The 24,349-nt window shown below is 35.3% G+C and overlaps 1 protein-coding gene across 1 annotated transcript in view; it reads right to left on the bottom strand.

Moving 5' to 3' along the window:
* Positions 1-24,349, bottom strand: part of PTPN4 (protein tyrosine phosphatase non-receptor type 4) — a 105,086-nt gene that overhangs the window by 44,556 nt on the left and 36,181 nt on the right. The window contains exons 2-11 of the mRNA XM_062497999.1: positions 20,687-20,769; positions 19,888-20,042; positions 13,356-13,463; positions 10,480-10,522; positions 10,305-10,383; positions 6,591-6,635; positions 6,292-6,344; positions 4,130-4,250; positions 2,976-3,063; positions 1,994-2,082 (exon numbers count right to left, since the gene is read on the bottom strand). Coding sequence (XP_062353983.1) covers positions 1,994-2,082; positions 2,976-3,063; positions 4,130-4,250; positions 6,292-6,344; positions 6,591-6,635; positions 10,305-10,383; positions 10,480-10,522; positions 13,356-13,463; positions 19,888-20,042; positions 20,687-20,690 — 785 coding nt within the window. The 5' untranslated portion in view covers positions 20,691-20,769. The remainder of the gene's footprint in view (positions 1-1,993; positions 2,083-2,975; positions 3,064-4,129; positions 4,251-6,291; positions 6,345-6,590; positions 6,636-10,304; positions 10,384-10,479; positions 10,523-13,355; positions 13,464-19,887; positions 20,043-20,686; positions 20,770-24,349) is intronic.

Raw genomic sequence — 24,349 nt, 5'->3', positions numbered from 1 at the left:
AGAATAAGTGGAAGCAAAAAAGTCGTATCAGTACTAGTGGCACAAGAGCAGCAGCATGATTATGGATAGAAAGAAAGGGTAATAGGTTTATTATTGAGCTATATTGTGGAAATTGGTATTTCAGATTAGTACTCATAGCAAAAGAAACCCTCTAACAGGGTGAAAAGGGGAAGGGTGGTTCTTTTCCTTTTTTTTTTGGTAAAGACCAGTTATGTTGTAACGATAGTCTTCACAGCAATAAATTAATATCCCTGGTATCAGCTGATATGGTTGAATACAAAGAAAAACTGCTTAGGTAATTACACACACACAAAACCAAACTAAGAATTTAGAACAGCATCCCTGGCATGCAAACAATATGAAGCAGAACTCACAGAAACCTCCAACTTCCATTAAGGACATGTAGCTTAATTATGACTCAGATTGTGAATACTCAGTAATTTACCAGTGTGCTTTACAGAACCTATTTCTACTATTGCTGTTTTCCCAAAAATAACAGCAGTAAAATCAGACTGAAATAAAACCTTCTTAATTATTACAGCACTCCATTTATAAAGCAGCCTTAACCTAGAAACAGCTCCAACATCTCAAAACTCTCACCACATGAAGGGTATCTTTTCCTGGAACGTGTCACTATTATAAGGGCAGGTCTGACTGACTGATACAGTAGTTTCAGGTTTATCATTCCAAGATCCAGTTTTAATTTGCCCAATAACCATGAAGACTTGAAATTTACATGCTTTGTAACTGTCTCAGACTTACTTTTCTTCAAATGCATACAGGTGAAATGTTCACCCATGTTCAGCTCTATTGGCTGCAGGTAACACTTTGATATAGTTATATTTTTTCTTTCTCTACAAGAATCAAGTAAAATTCGACCAATGACACCGCTTCTCAGCTTGGGAAACCACAAAATATGCAACATCCTATAATAAACCTTGAGATGAAGCTCAGTACAGAAAACCGGAATATCTCAGAAATTCACTGGGCTGCAGAAAAGATGAAACACACAACAGTAGCAAACAAAAATGCAAAACCAGTAGCAAATGAACAGTTCTGATCTTTTCTCTAGAATGAACAGCTTTTTTGCCTGGTGAACTAAAATCTGTTATGATAATCACATATGACTGACTTTACCCACTCAGAATGCAGCTATAACAGCTCAGTGACACAAGTAATAAGGCTGTCAAAGTGGATTCCAAACCAGCAAAGGAAACCAAGGAAAGGTCACTTCTGTGGGAGCTAAGAAAGGCATTTCCAGCAAGATGACACAACTTCTATAGAGCACCACAGAGGTTATAGAGCACTTCTAAAGAGCACTACAGAAGTCACTGTACAAAACAGGAGTTCTCATAGATCTTTCCTGATATTACATGAATGATTAATAGGATCCCAACTTAAGTAGACTGATAAATAGGGTAGGATATTTAATGGGAATAACTCCCTCTTTACAGAAAAGCCTTAAAATTCTTTTAGTTAAGGAATAAATGACAGCATTTTATGCAGTAAATGCACTTTTTTGATCCTATCATGAAAATGGTTATTTACAGATGAATAGATGAGAATATGCTGAATGCTCCACCTCAGTTATTCACAAGTATCATAACTACATTAAATTACAAACCAACAGTACAATTAGTTTATAGGTCATAAAACAGAGCAGTCAATCTCCAGGTTAATATTTTTCAATTCAGCTGTCTCATTAAAGACTGTAAGCTAGACCATCACACTGGCCTGCCTATATAGTTAATTAAATGTCAAGTACACTTACAAACCCCTGAATAGAAACAATATTGAAATTCATTACAGTTTCATTAGAGTTTCAAAGTTGTTTAACAGCTCAGCATGCAGACCAGCCCACCACAAAATTCCCCATAGCACATAAGGTAAATAATTTCAATATATGATATGATACAACTTAAGTTTCAGTCTTTTTAAGAGTGGTAAAAATATTTTGAAATGGCAAATAAAAACATTAAACAACTGTCCTTACCACTGAAAGGTGTTAATTTGTACTCTGTTCTTAAAAATCAGTATTCCACCTGACATCACTCCAATCATTATTTCATTGTTACTCTGATCCTTTAAAAGAAAAGAGAAAATTACCTGAAGAACAATGTAAATATATTTTGAAACCTCATATATATATTCATTCTCATCTCTCTCTAAATACACAAATTAATGTGGAAGGAAATGTGTTTTTATAAGACAAATAAGAAATTCAATTATTCCCTCCTATTTAGGACAAACCCAAGTGTTTGCTCTGAGTTCTATATAAGCTCCCAAAAAATTTAATTTATCAAGTTAGATCTTCTGTGTTTCACCAACTTTGAGGAAATAAATATGAGAATATTCTGGTTTATTAAGAATAGCAGCACTAATAGACTGGCTTGGCATTTGCTACACTAAAAGCAACCAGCAACTTCAATTCCTACCTGAAAGGAAATTGCAATCTCAGAACACAGAGAGGAGAGACTCTAAAACAAACAATATTGTAAGCATATTTAAATAGCACATTTTTCTTGAAATATCTTTGCACTCTAATGAAGCACCTGCTAAAGAACTCTCAATGTGTGTGCAATAGCAGTAGATACTGTGAGCAGTTAAGTGGGGAACATTTCAAATTCTATTCCAACTTTCTAGCTGGAACCAAATTAAATATTTTCAAATGCACATTCAACAAAGCAGATTTTTCTTATTTGCCAGTAGCCAAATGAACTGGCATTCAAGGCATGAAAGCTCCACCTGATTAACACACAGACAACTAAGCACAAATTTAAGCAAAGAAATACCTCACTAGAGTGAAACAGTGGATATGCAATCAGTAAATCCCAGTCAGGCACCTAATAATTTTTTCTTTTATTTTTCTCTTGTAAGGAAAAGCCAGGAAGGCTCACTAGAAAGAAAAGTGTATTTTTACATAAATCTCAGAGGAATACATTTTTACATTGCAACACCAGTCTGTCCAAACTTACCCTTGCATAGTGCAATTCAACTCCATAAAGTTCTAAGGTACGAGCTGTATTGAGATAATTGAACTCTGCTTCTGCAGGAGACAACCCTCTGAAAGAAAGCAGCTAAATCAGAAACTTCTAACATGACCTCCCACATCAGGCTCCCCAAGTGAGTACAGACAGAAAAACTGCATTCATTTTAATACTTCTTTCCCCACTCTGAAATCTGAATTTCCTTTCTCATGATAAACAGACTGTAACCCAAAAATTTTAACAGAAAAAAACTTATGCTTGCAAAGAACAAAAGTCTTGAAAAGAGCCCACAGCGTATTTTATTTTAAGGCACTTTATCATTTGAATGTTTATGGAGCTCTACAATCTGGAAATTAGTTTTAACAATCCTGTATTTGGTGTTGGTAATTTCACCTTAAATTACCATCAACTCACTCAAATGTCTTTACCCTAGCTAACAGAATTTTCTAAGCCTTTATCTGAGATTTAACATAACATTCTGTAGTTTTGAAAGCAAATGATATGACCCGATCAAGCCAATGTTTTACAAATACTGCTTATGTTTTATTAAATTTAGCTAACAAAAGACACTTAAGTTATAAAATAGTAAGGAACCATCACTGCAAAGTACCACAATGTTACATACTGAAAAAAAATATTTTCCATTGCTTCATTGCCTTTTCCTCTTTCTTAAAGGTCACAGACACACACAGGAAAGAGCAGATATTGAAGAAAAGGACTTTGTTACTTCTGAAGTAACTCTTTTACTGGTGAGAGCATCATGAAAACAAAGCTCTTATGCTCAGAACATTGCCAAAGACTGAAAAAAAATCTTCAAGCAAATATATCCAGCTAAGTTACCATCCTACATAATACACAAAAATAATATTTTCAGAGTAAATTTAATTTAGCTTGTTCATTATTTCACTAACTTAGATACAGATAGTCTGTACAGACTGTCAGTGGTATTTATTATACAGGTATTTAATCTACAAAAAAAAAAAAAAAATCACATTACCTTAAAAGAAACAACCAAAACCAACCAACCAACACCCCACCCACCCCGAAATCTTTAAGAAAAAATACTATTTTGTTTTATATAATAGCACAGCATCAGCAGTCAGGATTTGACAAAGTCAGTATCTTCTGATGTAAATCCTTACATGTGCTGCTGATGTAATTTTGCTATTTCTTTTTCAAAGTCTTGAGGCTGGCTAGGGATGAAAGAATATTCTGAGAGGTAGCCTGGCAAGTTTTCTGAATGGTTGTAGTCTCCCAGCTCGGCTAAAATATTAAAAAGAGAGGTTATTGTTTATCACTGATGTACTTGGCATTGTGCAATGCCCCCAAATTCACATGAGTCTGGCTCCCACATAATTTATGATCTACAGCAAAGAAAAATAGAGAAGACATTTGAACTCCTGTTTTCCCTTTTGAATAAACAGTCACATCCTCAGTGAATATAATGGAGATTATTTAGAGATCTTTGATTATACACTCATGAAGGAAGCTGGTAGAGTATTTAATTTTTAACAGGCAAATTAATCCATAAATGCTGTCATTACAGCTAGCACTAAGTAGGATATAAATATCAGTTGGTGTTCAATTTTTCTCTTATTATTTTACCTTTGTTTGTTTTTATGTGATTACACAATTTTAGTCTTTTAACACTACAACTGCTATTTTGTCATGAAGATCTGCAAAATCCAGCCACTCATTCTGGACCAACGTACATTCAGAAGCATTAGAAAAATATTTTTTGCACACTCAATTGTATGTATGGAAAAAAGTACACATACATACATCTACATTGCAACTACTCTACTTGAAACTATGAAAAAGTGTGTTTACATAAAAATTTGTAACACTTTCCTAAAATTTTAAGAAATAAGTTACAATCACATTTGTCAGAAAACAACATAAAAATAACGTTTACTAAAATTCTTTGAGGTTTTCTAACTACAGCAAAAAAAATCACCTTTAAAGATCTGCAATCCATGTAACAGATTTACAGTGACAGATAAGAAACATAAAATGAAAAGTGGATATAACAGTAATATATCATGATGTGGGGTCCTGGGCAGGCCTAGCAGCACTGACAAGATGGATGAAGGCACTTATGGAACAGGAGGATGAGGAAAGGAAGGGAAGGTAGGAAATAACTTTGGGTCACTTGCATCACCACAAACAGTTCCTACTTGAAATAATTTAAAAACTAGAAAATTGGACCAGGTTTTATTATAGAATGCACTCCTTGATGAAATCCAATAGTACAGAACTGAGATCTGCTATTTACATGTATTTATAAAGAATCCAGGAAGTTTATTACTAGGCAGGTACAGGAATTATTAGATAGAGCTCTGCATGCTGAAGAACTTAATGGCAGCTGGATCTTGTTGATAAATGTAAATACAATGCACTGTGCACACCCACCACTTCTATAATATTAAAAAACACCCCCATATTGCATTCTTAATACCCTAAAATGTCATCAGGTTTTCATAGTTCCTGTCAACAAATACTTTATCTCTTCTAAGACAAATCCCTATAGCATGACAGCTTTTGCAGTACATTTTTCAGGCAGTTGAAGTGTGGGAGTTTTAAGAGAAACTGCTCTATTGATCGACCTAGAAAAAGGTGACCACTGAGCAAAATCATGCATAAAACATGACATTAACACTACTACATATTTTTAAGAAAACACTAACATGGACATTATTTCTCTGTTATGTCCAAAGTATACAAAGTGCTAATGTAGATGTAAGTATCTTTAACAGTAGAAAAACACAGAAATGTGAATGAATATATTGGGATTGCTTAATTTAAAAATAGCTTATGAAGAACCACTGAGTGAGAAAAACCCCTAAATTTCAGTTTTCAAGACTCATCTACTCACTGTATGGCTTAAAATTACCAAGACAGGTATTGAACCTTTTGGCCAGACAGGACCAGAACTCCCTTTTCAACACCTATTTGGAGGTTCACTGTATAGTACATTAAAAATATTTCAGAGTCTTGGGAAATACTTTTTAGGATCACTCTCAAGACAAAAGCCACAATTCCATACCTCAGAATACACAGGAATAAAAGAGTATTGATTTGGGTTTTCTAAACAGCAGGCCTTAAGTATTTTTTCCATAACCAATTTGGCAAAACATGCTGGGGGAGGACAACCAATCAATTTCCTTAACCATGAGAAAATTAGCAACATGCCCACAAACACCACAATATAACGCTATACAAAGTACATTTTTTTAGAAACTTATCAATAAGACTTTTTATGTATTCCAGTATTAACAAGTACATGAACACTAATTATACTTACATTGAACAGCATAGGAAGCCAGAAGAGCAGCAGTATTATAAGGACAGGGCAATCTGTTTTGTTTTTAAAATGATAAATAAATAAAATTACATATTTCATATGACATTAGGCTCTTTTAAAAATCCTTGTCTTCTACAGTCTATGGACAAATTTGACAGGTAATTATTATAAACACTTCCAATTGCATAGACAGTGATTTTTTCTTAATATGTTTTTACTTATGCAGGCAAAATATCTCATCATTAACTTTTTCTTGACCAGATTTGCATTTAATGTTTTACACAAGAAAAATGTCTTACCTTCCAGTAAGAATGTCCTGCTTAATTTGCAAAAAGTACTGGTACCTTATATAGAAAAGCAAACAAAAAAACCACTATAATTAGAAAGAAAATTATTCCTTTTTTTCCATCAATTTAATGTCATTTACTTTCATTTAGTGCAAAACTAACACTTGACATTTTGCATGCTATTTCCTAAACTCTACTACGAAAGAAATTCAACTTTGCTTAGTAAAATAATAATACAAATTGGTAAATTAAATTACTTACAGGCTATGAAGTTATACATTATATGTCACTAAAAGGCTACAAATTTCAAAATTCTTCCTGCTTTATTCAGCAACCACAAGTTGAAGTTTGCATCTGTGTATGGAGGTACCCTCATAAGAATGATTTGTACTCCAGGTAGACAGAACTCATCTATTCTGAGTATTTGATACTGCTGTATTTTCACTTATATTAATTAGCTTGGTATTTTGAAGTCACATTGTTATTACAAAAGTTGTGGACTCTATTATGTCAAACAGCTCTCAATTCACTTCCCGTGAGCTTCTAAAGTTTTCTTTTAATTACTATGTGAAAATAAGCTTGTTTTAGAACTTCATCTAGTTTTTCCATGCTGACTCTTTCAAGTCAGGGAGGAGATGGATATAACGAAAAGAACCGCCAAACACTTTAAAACACAAACTATTTCCCACCAAACACAGGCAGCAGAAACTCCATGACTTAAAAGCTCCAACAAGCCAGAAAAGTACAAACAAATTTCCCTCTAAATTACTTCCTTTGTTTCTCCAACAAAAGCAAAATATTTTGTGAACATCTCACAATGAGTCTTTTGTTCATTCATTTTAGTTCCTTCATACTTCACTCAGAGGTTTTAGAAAATTCGAGAAAAGTATAACGTTTACATCATGTGGCAAATCACACCTGCTACAAAGCTTCACTGAACTACAGATTACAGTGGGGTACCAAACAAGACTTATCAAGGTGGCAGGATGTTAGCAGAAGCTTAAACATTTAGGAGAAAAATCCTTGTAACAGAGCATAAAGCTGCTGTAGAATTTGTCTCCACTGCCTATTAAACATTTTAATAAAAGTGTCACTGAGTGGCAAATTTAAACATAATCCCTGCTTTCTTATAGATTTAACTCCTACGTTATTACTATTATTGAAATATTAATCTGATTTCCTTCATGAAGTTATGATTCAAAAACTGGGCTACACCCTATTTATTATAAACACCAACATTACTTATGAAAAGCACAAATTATTAAATATTTCCCAATAACAACTTCGACTAAGAAATTTAAGGCAAAATATATCTCTTTATTAGCCATAATATGACTTCTCATAAATGTGTTCAGAAAGTAGATTATCTACCACTTTAAGGCTTCCACAAATATTTACAAATACACATAGAGGAATTCAATTATTTGCAAGCAATATAACAGCGGAAAGGTAAAACGTTTGTAAGAAAATAAGAGAAAACATTTGTGAATTGACAAGCAAAGATTAGTGTATGTGCTCAACTCCTACAAAACCATCTAGAGATTCTTTAACTAACCAGAAAGGCAAGAAGCTTAGTTTAAAATGTATTGACCTCAAGTTAAAACTTAGACATTAGCCAGGCTTTAGAGATCTCAAAATACTTCAAATACTTAAGATGCATATTGAAACAAAAAAAAAACAGATAAAGCAAATTTCTTTACTGATTAATAAATGCAGTAAATTACAAGTTAAATTTATATACTAAATGGATATGCTTTTACATGCTTTGCTTGAGCATCTCTTCACAAATATAAAGCTGCACCTCCATTTTATTTGCCTTTTTTTGGTATAGAGTTTTATTAGAAATATTTCATGGTACTTAAAGGACATCTTGATTAAGGAACACCAAGCACAGCTCATTTTCTGTCCAGTGTTTTCAGTGAACAGTGAGGTTCATGGCTTGTTAGCCAACCACCTCAGTTTGAACACTGAATCCTCACATATTATTGAACAAAATGGGAAATCTATAGAAGCTTTAGCAAAGCAGATCTGCAAAAGCCTGAACAGACTCCACTAAAATAACAAAGGCAGCACCGCATTACCATGTTTTTATCCTGCTTATATAGCTATAGCTAGAAAAGGGCAGGACAGAATTACTGCTAACGGAGTCAATGTTAATAAGCAATTGTTCCTGCCATGAGGAGAACTAACAAAGCCTCCCCTGACCAGCTCCTGGAGAGAAGCTCTCCACACACACTGAGCTGCCAGTCACCTCTCCTGACCTGGGGCATTCAAACCTGCCTTGCTCATGTGAATGCACAGAGGTCTCGTAAGACATGAGCTTGCACTGAACCTTTCCCTGACATCTCTTCCTACTGCCTCATGTATTGAGCCATTCCTCTGTTCTCATGGAATCTGTAAAAACCGAGCATTTTGGAACAGACTCAGCTTCAGCCAGAATTAGTAGAAGTTTGCACTTTCTTTTCTTTCTTTTTTGAGGTGGAAATACTGATTATGTGAAAGGACCTGTATTTCTAACATGGTATCCTAACTTCACTCCAAAAAAGCCTATGGATAGTATCTCTCTTTTTATAATAACTCCAAATACAAATGAGTTTTCTTGGGGGCAATTAGCAAAAAAGGCAGAGCTGACCTAGATACAGAAACCATACATTATTTCTCATTTAAGAGAAAGCTGTGTTTATAGCTTTGTATTTAGAGAATAGCACTTCTCCAGTTTCCTTCTTCTTTATGGTTTACTTCAAACTGATCAACATTTATCCTTTTTTTTATCTCCTCGGGAATGTCACATACTTTCCTTTAATACAAAACCCATGTATTTTATTATTTTGATACATGTCCACATTTTCCTAGAGTAAATATTTCAGTAAAAAAAAAGCCTCATCCAGGATCTCTGGGACTTATTTTAGTGAATTCCGCCTGCACAGATATGTGCAAAATTTTGTCCAAAATATGACAAATCAAAGGAAATTATAAACAAACGTGGACTCAAATTGCCACAGTTTTGGTATTTAGGTTTCAAAAGCTATCCTCAATATTTCTTTTTTAATGGGGCTGACCTGTTTTCAGAATGGCTGACATCCAAAAATTCCAATCTGTCAATTCATGCCATTTATGTAGAGGGCCAGAAGCAATTAAAAATATGGAAAATTTGAGGGATTTCTTCAGAGACTAATTACAATTCATAAGCCTCTGATTTTGATTCACACTGAACATTTTCTTCAACCGATTTCAATACACTGCTATCAAAATAAGCATACATGATTCAAACTACAACCACAACCACAGAAATATTAATTTTATTAGTACTGAGCAGAAAATTGGGGGAGGAATATGTAAAAAAAAATGCAGAATGCTCAGCAATGTTTTAGTCACAAAGGACAACACAAGAAATGATAGAATTGAATTTATTTTAATTTTTAAAACTTATTACTGACAAATACTGGGATTAAGTTTTTCCTCTTTTCTTTATTTTCCCTTTTCTGTTTCTACTTGGTAATATTTGCTTCATGTAGTTACTTCACTTTGTATATAAATTCATAAGTTTATTCACAGAAGCTTTTTGTTATAGTGATTTGGCACAACTGCATAGTTCATATCTGTAATTATTAGACAAAATGTAGAAGCTTGTACATACAAGAATGAGTTAAAAGAACATTTCCATTTTATACCTTAAAGAAATTAATAACTGTTCTAGAGAACTAATTTATTGACAAAGCAACCTACCTTGTATATTCTTCTTGGAGCTTGTTTGGGTCACTTACAAAAAACTTAACTCTGAAGTTCAGACTGTGAGGAGATCCTCCTATGGTCAAGAAAAGTTATTTCTAATTAATCAGGGCACCCTGGAAAAACAGCATAATAACAATAGATGAATTGACAAAATACATACATTACTCACTTTTTAATTGTTTCCTGATAGGTTTGTTTGGATCCAACCACCTCTGGAAAGAGACAAATTATAACACCAACTTTAGAGAAACAAAGTCTGAATCACAGTCTTATATATCAAGAAACCAGTGGTTTTCTATTACTTTTTACTTGATCTTTCACCAAAATGCCTCACTGGCATCCACAGGCTTATTACTGATTCTGGAGAGACTACCACTACCATCAACAACTGCTACTGCTCTTTTTTCCCCCAGAATTTACCTATTTTGTCCAGATACCTGTTTTACAGCAGTAATTCTACTTTGAGTTGCTGCTATCATTGTCACAGGAGTTTGAGAGAGGTCAGAACCCAACTACGCTGTGTTTAACAACTGGCAGCTACTTTGTAAGAACTACCTAGGATAGTGAAGAGCTGTAAGCAGGCTCATTTATCCAGCTCAGAAGTTAATTTGTTTAACTACTTCCAGTACTTCCAACTCTGGATTTTGCAGGTCTGGCACATCCAGAGAGTGATCCTACTGGCTCAAATTGTCAGCCTGAGTGTCAGTATTGGTACATCACTAACTGAATCTTGGAAGCCAGAGGCACAGCACAGCCTCCTGGATTAAGGACTACAGAATAATTTTACTGAAGAGTCCCAAATCTTGATAGTTCCTACAGGAGATCACTGCTGCATACAGGCACAGCTTTATAACAATCAATGTAACAAATTTCAGATAAAAGTATGGCTGCCTGGAAAGTTCTGCGAGTTGTTTAAACCACTGCCCATCAGCAATCCAGCAGTCTCGGTACACACCAACACGGCCCAGATAACTCCTAAGTCTATCTTTGGTATAAATACTGTCCAATTGCTTGTGCTGCCTTGCAAGGCAAGTCCACAAGCCTCAGGAAATTGTTACATGGGCACAGTTCCTACGCAGTGACAGACACCTAACCCAGCACAGCATGCAACTCCCTCACACTTACCACAGGGCTTTTAATTTTTCTTTCAAGTGAGGGAGGAGGAAGCAAACACACAAGTATCTGAGCTACCTGACACACATTATGGATCTATATTTAGTCCTGTGTCATTTTATTCATGAGGAATAACAAATAATGATGATTAGATCCACATGCTGTATCCTTGTAGTAGTTAACTCAAGAGGAAGTAAGGAGACAGTTTGATACAGCCTCAAAAGCAGTTATCTAAAAACTCTCATACAGGATCAATTAACGTTTAAGACTATATGCAAAAAGCTTAAAGAACACTCTAGCCAGTGATATATATGAACTCTACATAAGAATCTTTCAAAACATGTTGAAAGATACTTGATTTTTACTTTGATATTAATATGAAAACCACAAGGGTTCTACAACTAATGAGATCCATGTTTAAACACAATGCTAGAGGTTTCACCCTCAAATAGCAGAATCCCCTTTTCCTCATCATCTGCTGCTGCATTGATTACATCTTAGTAATATTCTGCTGTGTTATTTCACAAATAACTAGAATATTTGTCAACCCAATATGTTTTCCTTGTCTGAATGAAGCAAGTGTAAAAGTAAATGGGTATCAAAACCTTAAATAATCAAACCCATACATTCTTCAAGCTTGCATGACTAATATTGGTAACATTTCTTTTTAGCTCTGACACACTGTTCTCATTACAAATAGATAAGTGCTGAAAAGATAAAACGTTTAGAAACAAACAAGCAAACAAAAAAAATCTTTAAAGTAAGTGCTTGTATCAAATACCTGCCAAGTAATTTTTTCAGACTAACCCTTAACCAGATCCTTTATTACAGGGTGGTGTTCATCATTACAGTATTACAGTGTGGTGTTCATCTGCTTCCAGACAGATAAACTAGAAGAAAGAGAGCTTACAGGTCTATCCTTTGGAAAGCCAGATAAATTTCTGAATGTCGACTGAAATATTAAGTAATATTCAATTAAATACTTCTTAAAGCTGAAAAATAATTCAGCCTTTTCTTCTGGTTGCCTATGTTTTTTCAACCTGAAAACATTTAGAATAAAAATATTACAGAGGCAGTCCAGCAATGTCTTAACAGAACTGTCAACAAGTTAATGTGGCTGACTTTTGATGCAGAAGTTGGGAGGTGTTGACCCCATCACAGTGCTGCTCATATAATAGGAATTAGGTAAAGAACTGTCTTATAAGGAATAATACTTACCTCAACTGCACTTTGTAAAATAAGTATTGATCATTTGACACTTACAAAAGAAAACATCCAAGAAAACATTCTTTAGGCAATCAAGATCCCAGTAGGACCACTGTAACTAGTGCAGTGAATGTACACTTGCATCTCTTGGTTTCTACTCAAGATTTACAAAGTTTCAGTTGTGTAGAATTTCCTTTCAATTAAGCCCATGAACTACTGTAAATACACAGTTCCAAGGGAGTCCCTTCTTTGTTAAGATGATGAGATGACTGCCCTTGTCAGATACTGGACTATACAAAGCACTATTGAAAGATCACAAGTATCTGGGCTAGAAACAAACTCCATACATGACAATCTAAAACCCCCTTGTTATTCTGTAAGTCCTAATGACAGAAATAACCAAAAAAAACAAATCTAAAACATATTTACTACTTTTAGCAACAACAATGCAATCTACTAAACAGATACAATAAAACAAGCAATATCCTTTTAAGATATTACTTCATAAGCACAGAAGTCAGTATTTTACTCCAAGCCTGTGACTATTAACATGCAACTTTATCATAACTACAAGATGATACAGACCCTCACAAATGACACAGCTGGGGAAGATGGCACAATCTTGCAATGGTTTCTCTTTACCACTCTTTAAATAACACAAAGTACAGTGATGAACATGATCATGAGGTTTTAAACTGTATTTATAAAACAGAGTTAACAACTTACAGGGTTATCAGTAGATTCATCAGCCAACTGTAAACCAAAGTAATCTCTCTCTGTCAAATCGAGATGCTTGAAGACTATGTCCAGTAGAACTTGGCCCTGATCATGTTTCTGCAGAGGACAAACACAGACCTTTTCTTTAATCAATAAATGTATACAACTGGACACACAGATTTCAGGCAGGTAGAGCACATATAAATTCTTTCGGATGCACTCTAGCAGCGCTATTTTAAATATCACGAAGTGTATCCCAGCAGCACTATTTTTAAATGAGCTTCATCTCTTTTTGAAACATATGTAAGGAAATAAATTTTCTTGTCTGTCATTTTCTGACAGTAAGAACTTCTCACTTCTCAGCCAGCTACATGATTATTTCTGAAAGCCTTTCATTAGCCAAATTTGATATTTAAAAGGAGCACAGAAAAGGAAAAAAAAGCTCAGGAATTAATAAAGAACACGGTACAAACAAAACTCTTGTTTGGGTCACTGAATTAAAATGTACAGGTAAAATGTACAAATTATTCTTCCATATCTGAAAATCTATTCCTGACTTAAGTGAACCATACAGAAAATACTTCCAAAGTTTAATAGCAGAGACAACTGAAACAGCCAAATATCTAACCAAGAAGTGTCATTTACATACGTTCTAAGACAGCACTTCACTCTTAAGTGAATTAATTAAATGTAACTGAGTAACAGTAACACTTCCTTTCAGAGTCAAGTGAACAAACTTCATTTCTACTACAGGGACAGATGTTATCCACAAAATGATAAAATAAAAAAAATAAATCCGTAGTTGTTAGTACCTAGCAAATTTTTGCCTAACCTGAAAATACTGCCAACACAGTAATTGAAACTCTGAGTGTGTCATTATGACAGCACTCAATAAATACATTTAGTGAAATCTGAAGGGAGTTTCCCAAAGAAGTTAAAAGTGTCATAGCATCTTGAAATACAAAAGACGAGCAAAATTCTGCAAGAAACATCAAACAAAAAGAACTGTGAAAGAGATGATTGAGACATTTTCCACCCAGATTTTCTACTTTTGTCACCAAGCAGAAAAGCTTCTGATAATCTTCTAGCTGCCAAGTATTATTACAGCTATAGAGGACTGCCTTGCTTGCTGTAGCTAGTAAGATATTGTAGAGTTTTAAAATAAAAAAACCCCTACTGTTCTGGTCTCAAATGACCCTGCTTTGCAAAGAGATTACCTTTAAATTTACCTTTACAGCTGTTAAAATGGAAGTATGTAACTAAAGGATCGAGATAAGGTTGCAAGAATTTTATTAATATCCATACAAGAGAAAAATCTACAAATCTACCTTCAGACACCTGTTATCATCTAAAAGCATCCTATCAAAACTTGTTTTTTTCAGATGAAATTACAGTGAAGCTGAATGAACTATCAGAGGCAGTTATTTGGGCCTAAAAACTCCAAGAAGCAGGATAATTTATTTCATAATAATAAAGTAGAGAATAGTCATCCACTAATTATGCTTGAAATAATCCCAGGAGGATAATCATGTGCATATCTCTGCACTCATCTAAGTTGAAATTACATAAGGGATATATTTCAGGTACCATAAAAATCTGGCTGAATTGAAGTGACCAAAGAATTCCTGTATTTCCTTTGCAAAAGACCTTATTTTTGTTTTAAATGATACAGAGAAAAATTCTTATGAAATGTAGGAGCACCATTATTACAAAGTCCACCACTGAAAAATTTACTTTTGTCTAAAAACAAGCGCAAAAAAACCCCAAAACAAAACAAAAACCACAGATCTTAACACAATAAATGTAGAACAGCATAAATGCATAAGGAATTTTTATATACAATCCAAATATAACCACTTTAATTTTTACTAAATTGGGATTTGTGTGATATTTTGGAATAAACCAATAATCAGAACAGCTTTTACAGCAAATAAAGCTAATTTTAAAATTACATAGCAACACTAATTGCCTCTTGGCATTTTTCCCACGTAGATTTAAATAAGAACACAAACTAAGAACTTTTAACAGTAACTGCCAGAAAATGGGAGATGTCTGGAACCTAGTGGAGCTTTGCAATTACCACAGCTGACACGTTACATCCTCTAACAACATGCAGATACCACCTCTTAGCTTTCTTCCAACCCAATCTTGCAAATGTATAGTGTTTCTTAAATACCTGAATAGATGTTTCCTAATGAAAAAGCTTAGAACTGGCTGATGAGTTTGAATTAAGAAATACAGAACATCATTCCACAACCGCAAGGAAGGTGTATTTCCTGCAACTGAGCAGTAAATTTGCTAAGAGAAGACAGGTTTCAACATGAACCATTTGTTTGGATCACAATGTTTTACTCAGTGCAAAACAAAGATAAGCATCTAGCAAAACCAGACCTTAGCTTAACCCATCTCTGATATTTATGTAATGATGTTGCAGCTTGCCAAAGCAGGTGAAGGTCACAATTCTGCTTGTTGAGAAAGATCCAAAATATTTGTAATACGATCATAACATTGAACAGCTGTTCAAAATTTTAAAAGGTACGATAGCAAGCTTAAATATCTAATTTCTTTAATAAAAAAACAAACCAAATAAATGTAGAGGAGCATAAAAACAAACTTGCTTTGTTGCTGCAGATACAAATTAAATATAATTTCCTCATAAAACAAGAAATAATGAAAACATGTATGAAAAATGGGAACTATCTAAGACAAAACCACAGGAGTTAAACACAAAAATGTCCTTTTTTTCCAAATTGAAGAATTAGAGGGTTATATGTACTTACTAGTCATTGCTGGAGGCAGAATGTCTCACAAAGTTTGGCCTTTTAGGACAAATTTGACATAAATTGACAGCAATATGTTAACTGCATTTTAAGAACTATTTATCATCTAATACCACTAGATATATACAGATTCATTTTTAATTGCAAAATGATTGTCACTTGTTCACAAACACCATGTGTGAAAGTTTAGGCAGACTCCTGCAATTACACAGGTTTGATGCCTGCTTACCACCTACCACCCTCTTCTCAGTCTGCATTACTGACATTCTGGTTTTGCTGCTGCAAACAGAACTGGCTGCACTCACAGCAAACACCACGACACATTGCTGCTGTGTCAGCCCATAAAAATTTGGACTTCTGAAGACAGGAAGGGGATGACAGGTTCTGGGCTTTCCTGGAGCACGTTCCAACTGTGCTGCTCCTTCACTACTGACAACACCAAACCCTTTCCCTCGCAGCTCACCACAATACCTGGGCTGCTGCTCCAGGAGGTGCATTCCCAACACTGCACAGCTGTCTCCTTTCCTTCTACAGCTGATGCTATTACATTTTTTTTTTCTTGGTCAAAGAAAAAAGGGCAAGTATCTAAGTAATGCTGAAGATTAAATGATTAAAAATTTGAATTTCTAAAATTACAGGAGGGTGGTATGGGGTGTTTTTTGGTTTGTTATTTTCTTTTTTGGTTTGAGTTATTTTACAGGGTTTTAGATTCAACTTCCATTACAGAATAAATTCATTAAGTTTGAAGAGAGTTCTGAGACAGTAAAGGCTCCAAATTGAAACATTTGTCCACAACCAATAATCTTGCTCACATCTTGCAACCCACCCCATCTACCTTGATGTAGTTTTCCCTCAAGTTTAGTGGTACCCCCATACCCATCTATTGGCTTTCATGGAAAATAAGTAAGCCAGCCTGCATGGAAAATATATAATTTTAAGTATTTAAACAAGTAATTAAAACAAATTGAAGTAATTTGATCTTGAAGAAACAGTTTTATGGTAATGCAAATCATCCTGATGTTGTTAACTCATGTCAGCCTCCTTTCTTCCAGATACATATTCTACTGAAGTCTACTTTTCAGGACTGAAAGAGGGTTTCCTCATTTGATAAGGAAAGCATTTTAGAGAAAGGGTTTGTATTCCTCAAACACATACACAGGTTAATTCCAATTGATTCTTCTGCCTGGAACCAATGCAGCCTCTCTCTAGCTACAATCCACGAGGATTATCTGGTTTGATTTGTTATGCTCTCTACAAGGTAAGGCTTAGAACAAAGGTGCCTTTTTTGCAGATCACTGGAAAGGGCTGGTTGAAATGTGAACTTAGAACATCACATAAATTATCAAGAGACACTGTCTGTGATCAGCACTTTACAGTTGGAGAACAAATAGCATTTGAGTACATTTTTATTAACATGCCACTGCATCCTCCAGATGATTAAGTAATCATTAGCATACAGAACACCTATAGCAATCACCAGGAGAAAAAAAAAAAGGTGCTAATTTATTTGATGTTATCTTTGTTCTTCCTATTTTGAAAACAATTCCATAAATATTTATGGCTAAGTATAGTGTCAACCACAATAAAGTAAAACAAAGCTAATAAAACCTGAGAACCTGTATAGAAAGTAGGTTACATTTGCTACAAATGAATACTTTATTACTCCCTGTTTGTGAAAAAAAAAAAAAAAAAAGATTGAGGATAAAACATGAGGTCAAGATGTTCAGCACCAAGGAACTTTTTATTCCCTAGACTCAGTTTTAATAGACAAACTTGCAGGCTGATCTGTATAAGTAGTAAAGCATGATCCATGCAACTAAAATATTTAGTACACTAGGGAGGCGGTAAGAATATATTACATAATTTTTTCTTGGGAGAGACAGAACAGACATTTGAGGATTTATAACTGGTGATTCTGCTTTTCTGAGAAACACTAGTATCCTCTAAAAACATACAGTTTTTGAACACCTAGATTGAAAAGAAGCATATCTCCCACCTACTGCCCAACAATTATTCCTTATTTTTCCTAATTCTTACTTTCTTGATAAGAAAAAAACAGAAGACACATACTTTAATGGAGAACTCATGCACCTGAAAGCAAAGATGACAACATGTACAATTTCTTACGCTTTATATCCAACCACATTTTGCACATATTGCTTTTTTGGCAGGCAGCATAAACTGGGAAACTGCTAGCAAGGATGAGAAGTGATATGGAAAAGGTGAAAGGATATAGAAACAATTATCCCAGAAGGGAAAGGAGGCTTGATGTTAATAAATTAGTCTTTAAAATTCTGTCCTTCAGCTTCATCATCCAAAATTCCCACACTTTACTACTCGGAAGTCTGGAAAAATTAAGTATTTTTGGAATGAACTACAAAAAGGCCTCAGGAGAATATCCTAAACCCTTCCATCTTGACTGACATATCTAAAACAACCACCAGATCTGTCTCTGAACCTTAAGCCTCTGGATGCTGGATCCTTGCAAGTTTTTGCCAAATAACAGATTTCACTTCTGATCAGCAGCTGCAGGCTCCAACCACTGATCACAGAACAGAAAAATTCAATCCCTCTCATAAATCTTCTCTGAAACATTCAAATATATCAATATCCTTGCTGAAAACTGAGTATCAGAATTCAATATCATTACTGAGCATTAAAAATCTTTCAAATGGTCTGAATTTGATCTGTCCACACAGATTTGACAACTGCTTTGCTTTCTCCCTCACTTCCCATCTGAAGTCACACAGCCTTATTTGATACTCCTATACTCCATTTGCTGAAGTTCAATTTCCTTTTGAAAAATTTTTATTATTATGCCACATGTTAACTTTTATCATCACATTATTCAACCTTTCTACATGTAAGTCATCAATTCTAAAGCTTTTAAAGTAAAAGCAGAGTTCTACTACCACAGGAAAACCTACAGCTTCCTTCCTGTTGAGTCCTGGTTCTTCCACAGGTGACTTTAAATGTTTTAATGTTCTCTTGTGAGGTCCTTGCCTATTTTTCATGGCTTTTTTTCCTCAGGAAGCTGAAAGAAAGGGTTGTACTTGTGTAACATACACACAACACCATGAACATTTTCATTAGAAAATGGGATGAATAACCTATTTTAAATTCCAGGTCCATATGTAAAAGTTGTTGACTTTTTTCCATTAACAGTTCTCAGTATTCAGCAACCAGCTTTCCATTTTCCTTCCTGTCATTCTCATTACTGTAATAGAAGATGGTGAGCTTAAGTGAGGGAAATCACAGAACAAGAAGAATATTACCTGAGAAAAGCAAAGAATGGGGAGATACTCTGAGATGGCAGCTGTGACCAAGTATAACCACACAGGTGATTGAACACAGTCAGCTACACAGCTATGGGAAGAGTTCCCACTCCAACCTTACTTGTGCTCAAAATACAAAAATCAGAATGCAGCAGAACAAAAGCTTCATTCAACTCAACAGCGAAACTGTCGCCCATTTGCACTGGACAACTTTAATCCATGAAGAAAATTACTAGAAATAAATTATGCCTCATACACTGGATTTTGAAATGAAGATGTGTTAGCACTACAGAGGATGCCAGAATGACTAAGTTCCCAGTAACGCCGTGCACGTGTACAAGCATGCCTGCCTCAACACAACTTCCCCTTTTATTCTTTACTTAACACTGCCAAACTCCAGCCATACAAAAGCAGCAAAGGAAAGCGGGCTCGGGATATTGACCTGCAATAAGCTAGACACTGATTTGCAATGAGACCATTACTTACATTAACTCTGAAAGCTTGTACAGTGTTATCCAGGAGAAGAACGTTGCAGACCACCTCCGTATGCTGCCTGTCTCGTGCCAGCTCAGATGCTCGTACATTGTAGGTTCTGCCAGCAGGCAATCGGAAACGTGCGGTCATTACTGTCCACACAGGGTCTGCAGGCAAAACAAACAGAACGTTTAAAAAGAGACAAAACATGCAAACGCAAGAATGTCTCACTTCAAAGAAAGCTAAAAACACAGCACGTGCATTAGTTAAAAATTCCATTTCAGACCAAAAAAGAATGAATGCTAAATTCACAGTTGCCAATAAGGCAATGTCTTACATGTTACAACACAAACTTATACCAAAATACTCAGTCCTTCACTTTCTGTCCATTGTCCATACCCTCCCTATTTTAAGATTGATTTGTGAGTTTGCTGTTTCTTCATTGGGTTTTTTGGTTTGTTTTTAAAGATTCACAACAATATTTTCAATTCAAAAAACATTGTAATTGCTGGGCATCATGGCTACCAGCTTCCTGATATTAGATGCAATTAAGTAACTAATTTCAGTGCAAAACAGCAAAAGATGCTTACATAAAGTTTTATAGAGAAAAAGAAAACAGCAAACACACAAGACTTTGATACATTATTCTGCAAGGTCTGTGCATTCACTGTAAAATCATAAAACATGAGAATGCATAGTGGTAACAAAAACATTAGCATTCTTTCTCCCTTTTTTTAACATTACAACATGAATAATTTAATGTTTGTCAAACTGCTAAATCTTCTGTCTATATCAATTTGGTTGGATTTACCCATTTAGTTTGGGAGCACAAACAGTTCTCATCTTCTCAGCAAGCAACCATGACGATCACAAGTCTACGCCCTGTGCTGACAGCTGCTGGCAAGTAAAATATAAGAATTGACTCGCACTTTTCAAATTTAAGATTTTGATGATTAACATCCAGCCCCAGTCCAGCAAAGCCCTTATGTGTCCACCTGAAGCTATCAGCTCTATCCAATGACAGCAGCTACTTTCTCAAGTGCCTCACAAGATCAAGGCCTGTGATTCACTTAATTACACACTCAAACTATTTCTACATCCTTTGACAAGGGTGTAAGCAAACAGAAAGTTTCATAACTTAAGCAGAGGATATACTGAGACATAACATTAAAATACTCTGGGATCAGCAAAAGAATACAGGTATATTCAAAACCAAATATAAAATTTTTGATTTCCTTATCTTGCACAAGATTATGAAGCCTTTAAACGCATCTACACATTAGCTTCACATTTGAAGAGGGGGACAGGAGCATATGATGATAAAAAAAATAAAATGGAGAATTTAGCAGAGGAGACCAAACATTCCAGCCGTGATTAAGAGAGCTTGCATGGATCATAAGAGGTATCTGTGCTCCAATACACGCAAACGAAGAGGGAGGGGTAAGAAATGAAAGATCAATCCCTCCTAAATAGCTGGTAACTTCGATACATAGGCTCTCATGGAGTGGAAGACCAAGAACCAAGCTGGTACTCTGTGGTTCAGTCATGTTCCTGAGCAACTGCCCTAAAAATTCCTGAGGTATTTTGCCTTTCTAGATCACATCTTCAGCTCTAGGGATGACCACACACCTGAGACAAAGAAATCTGCTTGATGATCATCCATCCTTGAAAAATGCTTGTTTTGACTTACTCAGCATTTTCAGATTAACAAGTACTTGCTTCCTCACCAGACATCTTTTTTATTTTGGCTATTCAGTCACTGGCTTCAGAACTCAAATGCTGTATTCATGTAGAACTAGAGCAAGCTTAGTTTTGTTTTGCTAAACCAACATGAAAAACTGGATGATACAGCCATCAGATAAAAGCCACCAGCTGCTAAATTTATGACTATATTTTAATGACAAATTTATGAAAAATTGTGTCACAACCATTAAAACTCTCAAGTAAAGCCTAAAAACAAAGTCCATCTGACAAGTCCTCATGGAACAGCTGCTTCTGCTATACCGTCTACAGATCTCAAAAATAAAAAGCAGGAGAAAACCTTTAAACACTGAAAAGGAATTAACCCTCCATACCAGTGATCTGAGCCAACCACGTAATATTGCACAGCCTTTTGCCACATAGGCACCATTGAAAAGCCTTACTAGTCATAATGGCATAAAGGCTGGCATTACGCGTGCAGCTACACAACTGATAACTACAGCCAAAGTTTTAGGACAGTATTTGCTGCTGACCTGGAACTAAAAACGTTTCAGAAAAGCACACAATTTGATTAAAACCCTTCTCTTCATACCACAGAAACAACCCTTTGACAGGTATAATATACAATGATCTGCAAAAGTAATAAATGAACTGATGCCTGGAGAGGCTGCCTAGAACAGAGGCTAGACATTGTTGGAGGAATAAGGTAGGGATTTACTAAAGGCCTTCAAAGGATACACCTTGGGCAGTGCAAGAGCCCGACCATGGCTCCAGCCAAGATGGACCCAAAATGGATGACTGGTCATGAGTTTTCACCCTTTTATAAGTTTTGATTCATTTACATATTGGGATTAACTGTCCAGTTACAGCTCCAGGTTATGAAGTCCCACCCTCCCAGATTGTTCTCAATTCAGTGTTGTTTACACTTCTTGGGCCCAAAGCTGCGAAGGTACCCTTGGTTCTCATGCTAGAAAAGGATTGTTTTGTATAACTAAACTGTGAAGAGAACTTGCTAACACTTTATATGAAGTTTAGAGTTATATACTAATGCAGTTCAGAATCTGGAAAATATGAAAGCTAAAACTTAAGGCATCAGAACCAAGAAACAGCGAGTATAATCTTCAGAGCACTTTTCCACAAATAAAAACACTAGTGCACAAAGGACTGTTCCACTTTCAAGTAAGTACTGCAGTCCTCACAAATCCATTTGGTAGTGAGCTAGGAGAGTCTAACCAGACAACAGAGTTTTGCAGCAGAGGGGGGAAAAAAAAAAAAAAAAAAAAAGACTTGTTAAAATCTACAAACCATCATGTTTTAAGAGAAAAAAAAAGGCAAGTTTCACCTTATCTCCTGTTCTTTCCTTATTTTTTTGTCTTATTTGCTGATTAAGACAAGACCAGCAATACTTTTTCCTTTCTCATCACTGCCTTAAACTAGACAGAAGACTGGGTTTCAGATACAACAAATCCATGAGTGAGAAAAGAGAAAATTATCCCTCAGTGACCCTCAAAATCCTTGAACACCACGAAACCATTCACTCTGTCCCTTCAGTAGGCCCAGCTTGCAGATCTATCAAAGTTCTTGCTGCAACACAGATCATCTTTGCTCCAGCCAAACAAAAAACATTGCATAGTTACAGAAAGCAACTGGATTTTTCTCAATGTACATAAATGAATTTATCAAATTCAAGAAAGAGGCATCGTATTATGAGTTTGCTATGGAAACAGGAGCAGCTATATTGGGCCAGAACAACAGTTCACAAAGCTCACAGACTGGAAGGGCAACACTTTCTCCACTCTCTTTAAGGAAGAAAAACAAATAGGACACACACACTTCTCATGCTGTTCCACAGTCTGGAGTTTAGCATCTTCCTGGTATGAAGCTCATAGTCCCACCATGCTGGACATCAGTCATTCATGAATGTTTTCTTCATAGACTTAAACTATGTTTCGTACTTTCAGATCATGCAATGAAACATACTCCATGTACTACATGAAATACACAGTAGTTGGAACAATCATTTCATAGACAAGTTTCTTGCATGAAATGAAGAGGCTTTTGCAACTAGAGCACACAGTTTTATACAAGTATAATGACTGAAATCCTGAAATGCATTTACAAAATGGAAATAAAACAGCCATGAAAGTAATAGAGAGGAAGGTGACAAAAGACTGACTGTCTTCTGCAAGCCACATTCAGAGTTACTCTTTCCCTGTATGTCAGCAAAGAAACCACTGAAGTATGCAGGGAATATGTTAAAACACCTTCACCATCACATGCTCTTTCAAAAATACTCCTCCTTCCAAGATCTGTCAGAGTTATTACATGGAACTGCTTTGTGGCCAATCATTTGCAGACAACCCATATTTAAACCTCTATCAGCACATGTACACTTAACAAAAAGGACGCAGTTGTTAAGCACAGATAGACCCTGCAATTACTGGTTTTACTGACACATTCATTTTACAACATAATTGGCCCCAAACTGCACCCATATCATCTTTGCTACTTCTTTCCTTCAGAAATACATGCACCAAGAACACAGATAGTATTATGTCTCTCAAACCCATATTGCCATTCTTCCTATATATTTTGAATATTAACAGTGAGATAGTTATTGCTAATAAGGTAACAAATTACAGCTGATTTCCTAATAAATACTGACATATAAAAAGAGAAAATCTGATTGAAATTCAGCTACACTCATTGCATAGTTCTGCAATAAAAATATTACAGTTAATGTTAATATGGAACAGAGGACTGCTTTAAGTTC

The sequence above is a fragment of the Cinclus cinclus genome, chromosome 9, assembly GCF_963662255.1.
Source record: "Cinclus cinclus chromosome 9, bCinCin1.1, whole genome shotgun sequence".
Lineage (NCBI taxonomy): Eukaryota > Metazoa > Chordata > Aves > Passeriformes > Cinclidae > Cinclus > Cinclus cinclus.
This window is presented reverse-complemented; position numbering and strand designations above follow the sequence as displayed.